A 10,116-nucleotide genomic window follows, 5' to 3' on the forward strand; every position below is an offset into this window, starting at 1 on the left:
CACTTGTACCCACCATAGCTAGCATGGGAGACCCTGTCTCAGGTCGCATGAGGGATAAAGTCCGCGCCCGGCTTCACTCAGGTACTAGATTTACCGGTTACCATTTTTCCCGGCATGTGCTTAGTACGTTCAAAAGCTTGACTCAGGTATCCACACATTAATCCTTAATTCATTTTTCCCGTCTCATGGACAAGGCATCCTCCCTGGATCCAAGTCCATAGACCAACATATATCCCATTATCAAGATGAATACAATCAATTCCTGACCTCGCGCGAGTGCTAGAAAAATCACTCGACTTCTACCGAGATCCTGATTAGCAAGCAGCTACTCGACCTAGCATACTAGTATTCATCTCAAAAAGGAGTCCTAAGTTCATGCAACTAGAGGTTTGAAGCAACTCCTACACTTAAGTGCACATTACAGTCCTACAAGCATTAAGTGTAGTAAAGTAGCATATATTAACATGGTTATGCATAAAACCGGGGCTTGCCTTCAATTGCTGGGGGTGCGGGGAGATCCTCAATAGCAGCCTCTGAAGCCTGCTCCTGGTCCTCCTCTTGGACAGGTCCTTGCTCGGGGATGAGCACGTACTCTCCGTCGGCAAGATTACAATCTAATGAATGCAATGCGTAAGATATATGCATGATACAATAGGTGCTTTAGAATTTACAACTTTTTAAGATGTAGGGTCTTTTGAATTTAAACAAGTTAACCTTACTTATGTAAAACCCTTTTAGTGGTATACTTGGTAAATTGGGTTAGTTTTAATGGGATGAGGTTTATTCCTTCTTCTCTTTTCTTTTATTCTCTTTAATGTTTTGGAGTAGGTTTGAACTACAAGTTGCTTTTATAGAATTCCAAAAATTCTGCAAAAATTACAGTGGCTTGCTACTGGTGTATGATTCTCTGTCTCAAAATTTGGGGTTCAGAAAGTGAATGGTTTTCTCTGGACAAAATTACCAAATCTTAAGGCAGAAGGGGTACTTTGAACTACAACTATTATTTAACAGTGGGTAATTCTTTAAAACTTATTTTTGCTGGCTTTTAGGTGTCATAACATGACTTGATACAAATTTCTAGTCATTAATACCTTTTAATTCTTTTCCTATGGTTTTCTTAAGGTTTCTAGCCAAAGGGGTGCTTTCTACTACCACTATGTTTGAAAAACATCAAACAACAGAGTTCTTATTTTTCTTAGCTAGTATTTTGTGCAAGAGCAATCATTCTGAAGTTTGGGTTCTTTTTGCTTAGGGGAAGTGGTGGTATGCATTATTTGAATTAAGTGGCCTTTCTCTTAAATCACTAGCAATTGGTATGAGTTTGCTTCCTTTTCATGGGTTTGTATTTTTCTCTGGTGGTTTATCTCATCATGGACTTAGCTAATTTTTGGTTGCCCAACATCTCATTATTTGAGGTTGTTTATGATTTATTGGGAAAATGCCTTATTACCACTTTGTATTTATTTTCCTTACTTAAAAAGTTAGGCTGGGGTGCTCTGTATTTTTGTAGTGGGGCTCTGGTGGTTATAAGTTCACTGGATTTTTGTTAACCACTTTGGTTATGGTTTTGAAATTTTAATAATTGATTTTCAGTCTACATAAGGTTGATTAAAGCATCTTAATTAGAAACTGGTCCTAATTAATGGCCTCTGCATTTTTCCTAGGTTCTTGGTTGCATAAGTAAACTAGGAAAAATATTACTAATCACTGTTCAACATTTTCTAATGCTTTTCTGATTTTCTCTAAGTTGTGGACAAAATGGCTTTAAATGAATAACTACATCATAATCTCTAATGCTGGGGGTTCTACTATTTTTAAACAATGTCTAATTAGGGTATAAGCATCTACAAATTTTCTTAAGCTCAGTACAGAAGAAAAACTAATTTTCCTTAATTAAACAAGGTTTAGGGGGTTTCTGTTTTTAATTTTAAGCTCTAAAATTTAGAACAGAAAGCATATGGTTCAATAATTTTAAATGATAGATCATAATATTCCAGAGCTAGCAAAATTGGTTTGACAGCTTTTCATTAAGATTTCATCAAGTTATGAATTTTCTAAGTTCTCTGGTTATTTTAAAAGAATAACATAATTGATTAAAGGGAAAAACACTTTGCACTGGGGTCCCTGGCGGTTTTTCTAAGTTTTCCTTGCGAATCAGTCCTTAGGTTACTATTCATATGAGTCGCTGACATTACAGAAAACCCCTCGGGTTCTACAGAACCTAACCCGAGGTCCTTCTTCTACCTCAAACAGTAGCCGCGGCGAAGAAAAGGGCGGAGGGGCTTACCGGCGGCGAGACTGTTCCGGTGAAGTGGCCGAGGGTGAAGGGGAGGTCGCGGGGATCACAACGGTGTGCGGAACACCGTCGGAGATGGCCGGAGTCGGTCGGTCCACGCGCGCAGGCGGGGATGCTCGTCGGCGGCGAGGAGACCGGCCTGGTCACGGCGAGATAGTTCAATCAAATGGGTCGGAGAGGTCTACGGGATGCCAGAGAAGACATGAGCGAAAGGAATTGGGCGGAGACTCACTGGATAGCTCGGTCCACGCGCGGCGGCGGAAGACCGAAGTCCGGTGAGGTTGATCTCGGGCCTCCGGTGAAGTCCGGTCGGGTCCGAGGGCTTGGCGAGCTTCACGGGCTACTGGCGGAGCTAGCCGAAGCACTGGTTGGGCTGGAGGGCGGCTGGAGTGGGCTCGCCACGGCGGCCGTAGCTCTGGCGGCAATGGCGGGCGGAAATACGCTCGCCGGAGCTAAGGAACGGTGGCTGGCCGGTGAGGGTGAGTGCGGGGCGAAGTGGGGCGCGCCTGGGGAGGCTTTATAGGCACGGCGCGGTGCACGGGCGGTCGTGGACCGGCGAGTGCGCGCGGGCGTGCACTGGGAAGGCGCGGTGCGCGAACGGGCGTGAACCAGGGGTGTCAGCCGCGGTCGAACACGTGTTCCCGTTGCCTCTGCCCCTGTTCAAGCGCCGATTGGGAGCAAATCTTCGCGAATTTGGGCAAGATCACTGCAAGGGATTTGTTCACCAGACCAAGCTTTGTCTTTTGTGTATGGACGACGTGCGGTTTTAGGCTAGGGACAGGGAGTTGTAGCGTCACCAAGGTGCCAGTGTCAGAATGCCTGGTCCCGAGGTTGAGCTGCGCCAAAACCGTGTCAAATGGATTTGGTTTGAGTTCAAACTTTCCCAGAATGTGTTCAAGGTAATTTGGCACGACTTTGATATTTGGATCTTCTGGCTTTGAGTTTGGAAAAGCAGAGAACACAGATGATCTTTGAGAAGAGGTCTGAAATTCAGAAATTCAGAAATCTGAATTTCCCTAAGGGTTCATTGATCAAGGGCTGTTTTGGGGATTTAATTGAGTTATTTTGGCTAAGCCTTCTTAATCTTTCTTGTTACTTAGTAAATATACTTTAACTTATATAATTGGCTCAACTTAAAATTTTAAACTTTTCATTCTCTTTTTTATATTTCCTTGAATTTTGTTCATGGGGTTCACTTAGGGTTTTGAATTAGGGTTGCACATTCTTATCTTTCAAAAGCCTCAATTGTTTTGATCATGACACTTTAAGTATATACTTGGTGAATTCTTTCTCACTTAAATTGTTTTGATGCTCATGCTTACTTTGGTTCACATAATATGATGGTTCTTGGTTTGGCTTTTTAAGAGAAACCCTAGGTGACACTGGGGTGTCACAAAATAGTTATTAAACCGTGTAGATTCAATTCCTGGGCCATGAATCTGAGTAACTCATCGAACATGCTTTCGGTAAGCATCAGGTTTGCTTTGATTCAACGTTTTTCCTGTGGCCTTTATGCAAACAGGGAACTTAAAATTTTAAGAGCTATGGGAGACAAAAACAGCAGGGAAGGGAACCTACGGCGACGTTAGGAAGAGAACTGCCAAAGGAGGGTGACAAAGGAGGAAACCTGGCTAGTGTTTGAGATGGATCACTGGAGGGGCCAACCTGTGATGTCCACCGCATGTCCCCATCCAGCTCGACCTTCCTGCCACCGGCCGCAGATGCATCTGGCACCATGCCCATTTGCTCACTGGAGGCCTGCTACACACCTCCTTCACTACCCGGCTCACCAGCTACACGCCTACACCAGTCCCGCTTTGTTGTTGCTCTGGTGTTTGAGGATCATGAGGTGCTTGGGCTTCAGGTTGTGGAGACAGAGTCTGCGGCTTCAAAGCTACCTTTGGTTTTGTCATGATCGGTTTGCAGAACCTGTAAAAATGGTTTCAGAAGCAACAGTCTGAATCAATGTCATACTAAAATTGATGAAGAGTGTTTTTGTTGCAAAGACCAGAAAGTGGAGAAGCGATGCAAGCTTGATTCTGGAAATACCAAGCCCTTAGCTTGGGAAAAGAATCAATATAAATCGGCTGAGCAGGAACCTTATTTACTGAGCCCATATCATTGCAAGAATCCCTATTAGAGGCAGATGAATTTGTGAACTCAATGTGATTATTGTGCATCAACAACAGATAGTCCAGAGTCAGTTCCAGCTTTACTGAGCCTCCACGACCAGCAATACAATACTCTTGAGGAGGTCTATAAAACTTCCACAAGCGAAGAAGACAAAGAAATGCACAAGAGAAGACTCTATAAACAGATATTTCACCATGAATGGTAGACTTGTGATTAGGAGGCGGTGGTATTGACCCAAAAGCCTCACATATTGGCATTAACGCCACAACAACATCTGGAACCTGTATCACATAAAGATTTTCTTAAATTTAGGAACAACAATCAGTGCAGCAATGTTAAATAATTTTGTGCCCAATTAATAAAATGATTTACATTTGTGACATAGAATATTAGAACACGCATAACACTACTACTACTTGCAGGATACCTAAATAAATGCTCTGATTGTTGCACTGATTGCTGTAATGTGGAGAATAATGTGATGTGTAAGCTGAGGTACTTGAGGGTCAGGATACCCCGCTTGGACTGCACCTCGTCACCGACGTAGGCGTCCTTCTGCCCCATCCCGACCATGACACCAATGTGGCGCGGGCGCCCCACGATGCTGGGGAAGACGGCCCTTGGGGCGTCGTCGCCAGCGAACCCAGCCTGCCAAAGTTGGTGTTGTTGTTAGGGCCCCAGCAGCCACCGAGAACCTTGCATTCTCAAGAACAGATGTAACCAAACCGGTGGCTTACCTTGACCATGCCAGTTCCGTTGTCGCAGACGAGGGGCTGGATATCCTCGGCATCGGCCATTTTCTACCTACACCAGAGCTCGCCCGATGCCACGTTTGTTAAAACAAGAAGAAAGTGTCCATGAGTTGCTCTACAGAATCCGTTCTAAAAGGCATCAATTGAAGCTATTCTATGTTTCTATTTTGCTCCCAGCATAAGACAGTAATAAAAAACATGGCATTGACCACCAAACCACAGATCGGGCCATGCATTTCGTTAACGAAAGGCCCGCGATGACGCCAGATCACGCGCACAAGCACGCGGATCTGCTGCATTTGAAATAAACGCACGCCCCAATTCTAGCGAGATCTAGCCGGATCCGCGGCAGGAGTGCGCAAGCGCGAGATCGAATCGGCTTGGCACGACCCCGAGCGAGCAATGCTAGGCGAATCTGGGAGAGCCGCACCGCGCCCCCGCGCCACGCACTGGCAGGAGTAGGCAGAGAGGGACTGTAGGGTGACTATAGAGATGGTGAGAGAGTTACCGGATTAACGGAGGATCCGCGGTGAGGAGGCGAGGTGCGGTGAGCTCAGGCAGGCAGAGAAGAGCAGAGGAAGAGAGAGCGGTGGTGGTGATGGTTCTGTAGGGTTGCTCCCGTGGCCGCGAACCTCTTGGCTCAAAAATGACCTCGAACCTCTTGGCTCGCGACGGGTGGGAATCACGCCGAGCGTCGGCTTTCTCCCGTGGCTGCCATCACCTCCTGCAGAAGAGAGAGGTGGGCATCGACGGGAGCGCTATCAAGGGGCAGAGGGAGAATGGAGGTGGCGGCGACTGGAAGAAAAGGGAGGGGTTAGGGTTTGCCCCCACCTAGCCTTCCACCTCTGGACCCGGGCCCAACGACGACGATGGAGTGAGGCGGAGGGGAGGAGTCGGGAAAGGCTAGGGGACGGGACTGACCTGCTCCTTTGCCATGGGCCGCCATCAGATCAACAAGCGCAACGACCTCGTGCGGGAGGCGCTGCGATGCTCGGGGTAGGGGTGCGGACAGGGGATGGAGTTGTCGCGCGTGGCACGGCGGTGATGGTGGGGTGTCACGGATGGGGGCGGGGATGGCGGCGGCGGGGCTGGAATATCACGAGCGAGATCGCGGGAGGCAGAACACGCGCACATGTGCACGCCTACAATAAGGACTTATAGAGTAGTAAAGATTTAGGACTCAAGCTTTGGTTATCTGAAAATGATTCTAATATAAGAATACTTCAAGAAACTTTAGAAATTCGTAACTCCTTCGTGTTAACTTCGTTTTAACCCGTTCCAGTTGCCTTACCTTCATAATAATATTGTCTACGCATAACAACATCAGTTGTATCGTATCACATACTTTTATTATTGGATCTTTGTCTAACCTATGTTTACTAGATTAACTCTTCTAATCAAAGTTTACCTATCCATAATTATAATTTGATCAAAATATAAACTCTAAATATGTTATACCATAGATTAAAGTTGAAACAATTCTTTATTTAGAATATTTTTATCACATGATTTATATCAATCAACATATAACCTAGTTTGTCATATTTAATTCACATAGATCTTCCGAATACTATATCTCTTTAGTCGTAACTCCGGTTCTAGTCATTCTCGAACCTACGACCTCGTAGCAGCGCGTAGAATATTTTTACGCTGTTTGTTCTCATATTTGGTGTACTGTTATTTTTATGTACTTCTTGTATATTTGCATGTATTGCTACGAGTAGCAGCGAGGTTATGAGTCACCGAAGACCAACTTGGTGAAGTACCTGGGATCTCAAGTCACATGCAAGTTGTGCCCTTGATCACTTTTATTTACCTAATAATGTTCTTGTTAATTACTGTGACATGCTCAGGTTAATTTTATGGGACTTAATAGGTTACCCTAGTTTTGCTTACCCCACACCTTGCAAACAAATGAACTATTGGGTAGACTTGTTACTGCTCTACCTGGTTTTGGGATTAATGATATACTGAATTATGATCATGTTTCACTATTACTGCTGGTTTATTATTATTCATGACAAGAACATTGTATTAATTGGAACATAGAGTGACCACCCGGGAAAATAGTGCTACCACAAGGGTGGTATGGGACACCCTTTGGTGACTAATTAGGAAAGCTAGTGGAGGACTACCTTACTCGAAAGAGGCAAGGGCGGTAGAGGAGCTGCGGTATAGGGAGATTCTCGATTCGATCATGCTGCGATGGCTTTTTGGATGATGGATTCTTATATCGCCCTTCTCAGAAACCGTAGCGGGTTTTCTGAAGCTAGTGGAACTTTGTAAAGGCCTCGTAGTGCTACCTTGCCTCGCCTCCTCGGTAGAGGTGTATGAGATTCATGACCCCGTGGCAGATGGGTAACACGACTTGTGAGTAAAGATATGCAACCTCTGTAGAGTGTAAAATTAGTATATCAGTCGTGCTCACGGTCATAAGCGGCTCAGACCCTCACATGAGTAATTTATGGAACTAAACTTAATTTGTCATTCGCATTGCATTGTGGGTGTTATTATTAATTATAATCTCTTATTTATTTAGGTTGGTATCTGAAACGGAAATAGGCTTACACCTTTTCCTATATAAATTTTGGTGGTTGAATTGCCCAACACAAATTAATTGGACTAACTAGTTTGCTCTAGATTATATGTTCTACATGTGCCAAAGGTTCATCTACAACTATTCTAAATCGACTGTCCGGAATACCGTAGATTATTCCGGACAGGAGAAGCTTTTTGGAAAAACAGACTAAGCGCGGACCGTCCGGGTCCTTGCGGCGGACCGTCCACGACACCAGAATGACCCTCGGACAGAACTAATGCAAAAACTGATGTCTACACTACGGACCATCCGGAGGGAAAGCAAGGACCGTCCGAGTACACGCGTGGACTGTCCGGCCTCAGGCGCGGACCGTCCGGTAGGTGAGGAACCGAAAAACCCAAAGGTGACGGGTTTGGTAAAATGAATTATAGCGTCCTCGCGGACCGTCCGGGGTGAACGACTGGACCGTCTGCGATTGCCTTTATCTGACATCTGACGACGCATTAAATGCAAAATAGCCGTTGATATAGTCGTTACTGCTGACCATTGCGTTTTCAGTCGTTGATATGTAGGGGGCGGACCGTCCGGACCAGGACGCGGACCGTCCGTGGTTGGCAGAATTGAAGCAACGGCTAGGAAGTGGTTGGTGGCTATAAATACAACCCCAACCATCTCCATTCAATACACCCAAGCATTCCAACCTTCAACATTCAATACAAGAGCTAGCAATCCATTCCAAGACACAATCAAAGCTTCCAATCTCTCCAAGTTCCACAATTGAGACAAGTGATCATTAGTGATTAGTGACTTGAGAGAGAGAGAGTGATCCGTGTGTTATTTGTCGCTCTTGTCGCTTGGTGTTTGCAATCGTGCTTTCTTCTTCCTCATTCTCATTCTTTAAGTAACTTGTAATCAAAGCAAGAGACACTAAGTTTGTAGTGGTCCTTGTAGGGTCTAAGTGACCCGTTTGATTAAGGAGAAAGCTCACTCGGTCTAAGTGATCGTTTGAGAGAGGGAAAGGGTTGAAAGGGACCCGGTCTTTGTGACCACCTCAACGGGGAGTAGGTTTGCAAGAACCGAACCTCGGTAAAACAAATCACCGTGTCATGCGCTCTTATTTGCTTGAGATTTGTTTTTACCCTCTCTTTCGGACTCGCTTATATTTCTAACGCTAACCCGGCTTGTAGTTGTGCTTAAACTTTATAAATTTCAGATTTGCCTATTCACCCCCCCTCTAGGCGACTTTCAATTGGTATCAGAGCTTGGTACTTCATTAGAGCCTAACCGCTTGAAGTGATGTCGGGAGCATCCGCCATGAGGGAGATCGGGACCGGCGACAAGTCCGCAAGCTCAGGGAGAACACATTCAAGGGAGTCCTCCCACAAGCACAAGGAGGAATCATCTTCCTCCATCAAGTCCCAACGGAAGGGTGACAAGAAGAAGAAGATGAAGAAGGTGGTCTACTACGAGGCCGACTCTTCATCACCCTCCACCTCCGGCTCGGAATCGGCATCCGCTACTTCTAAGCGCCATGAGCGCAAGAAGTATAGTAAGATGGCCCTTCGCTACCCTCGTATTTCAAAACGCACTCCATTACTTTCCATCCCATTAGGCAAACCACCTATGTTTGAAGGTGAAGATTATTCTATGTGGAGTGATAAAATGAGGCATCACCTAACCTCACTCCACAAAAGCATATGGGATATTGTTGAGTATGGAGCGCAGGTACCAAAGAAAGGGGACAAGGATTATGATTCGGAGGAGGTCGAACAAATCCAACACTTCAACTCCCAAGCCACTACTATACTCCTCGCCTCTCTAAGTTGAGAGGAGTATAATAAGGTGCAAGGGTTGAAGAGTGCCAAAGAGATTTGGGACGTGCTCAAGACCGCGCACGAAGAAGATGAGGTGACCAAGATCACCAAGAGGGAAACGATCGAGGGGGAGCTCGGTCGGTTCATGCTCAACCAAGGATGTGACGGAACCTACCAAGTAATTAGGCCCACCTACAGTTGTCCTTGTCCAACAGACATCAGACAACCCTATAGATGTTCCTGAATCACTTGACAAGTTCGGTATCTTCTTTCTTACCTTTCCAGGAACGTTTCACCCGTCTTGCAGACATTACAGAACATCGGAGATATAGAAATGCGGAAGCAATTACATAACTTACATTTATTTAGAAAGTAAGATCAAGTTATTTATTACAGACCAGAGTTATATCCTAGGAGTGCAGAGTAATATTATTACACATACCAAGGGAGGCAAAAACTCCTCCCGATAGTTTTAAACAAAAGTCCTAATGGAGGATCCTTTCCTTCCGCACTTCATTCCTTGCGCTCTTCCTTGGGTACCGCCTTAGAGCAAAAGCAACAAAAATTTGTTGCTTCCTCACC

The 10,116-nt window shown here is 45.3% G+C and overlaps 1 protein-coding gene across 2 annotated transcripts; it reads right to left on the bottom strand.

The window, feature by feature from the left end:
* Nucleotides 1-4,031: 4,031 nt before the first annotated feature.
* Nucleotides 4,032-6,306, bottom strand: LOC103635177 (uncharacterized). 2 transcript variants are annotated; one of them, XM_008657703.3, is made up of 4 exons: nt 6,103-6,306; nt 5,167-5,233; nt 4,961-5,077; nt 4,032-4,225 (listed from the first exon to the last, which is right to left on the bottom strand). In XM_008657703.3, exons 1-4 carry the CDS (start codon nt 6,125-6,127, stop codon nt 4,090-4,092), a joined length of 345 nt encoding a protein of 114 aa, XP_008655925.1. In that variant the 5' UTR covers nt 6,128-6,306; the 3' UTR covers nt 4,032-4,089. The 2 variants fall into 2 exon arrangements, with proteins under 2 accessions (XP_008655925.1, XP_008655926.1); XM_008657704.3 differs by lacking the exon at nt 6,103-6,306 and adding an exon at nt 5,690-5,889 and having other exon boundaries at nt 4,033-4,225.
* Nucleotides 6,307-10,116: the final 3,810 nt, after the last annotated feature.

The sequence above is a fragment of the Zea mays genome, chromosome 8 (assembly GCF_902167145.1).
Source record: "Zea mays cultivar B73 chromosome 8, Zm-B73-REFERENCE-NAM-5.0, whole genome shotgun sequence".
In the NCBI taxonomy this organism is placed as follows: Eukaryota; Viridiplantae; Streptophyta; class Magnoliopsida; order Poales; family Poaceae; genus Zea; species Zea mays.

Excerpts from the sequence above, each read along its gene's own strand:
- LOC103635177 (XM_008657703.3), bottom strand. The coding sequence starts at position 6,127 with ATGGCGGCCCATGGCAAAGGAGCAG. Across the intron at positions 5,234-6,102 it reads GGCCCATGGCAAAGGAGCAG|GTAGAAAATGGCCGATGCCG; the intron begins GTCAGTCCCGTC and ends GCTCTGGTGTAG. Across the intron at positions 4,226-4,960 it reads ACGCCTACGTCGGTGACGAG|GTTCTGCAAACCGATCATGA; the intron begins GTGCAGTCCAAG and ends CCATTTTTACAG.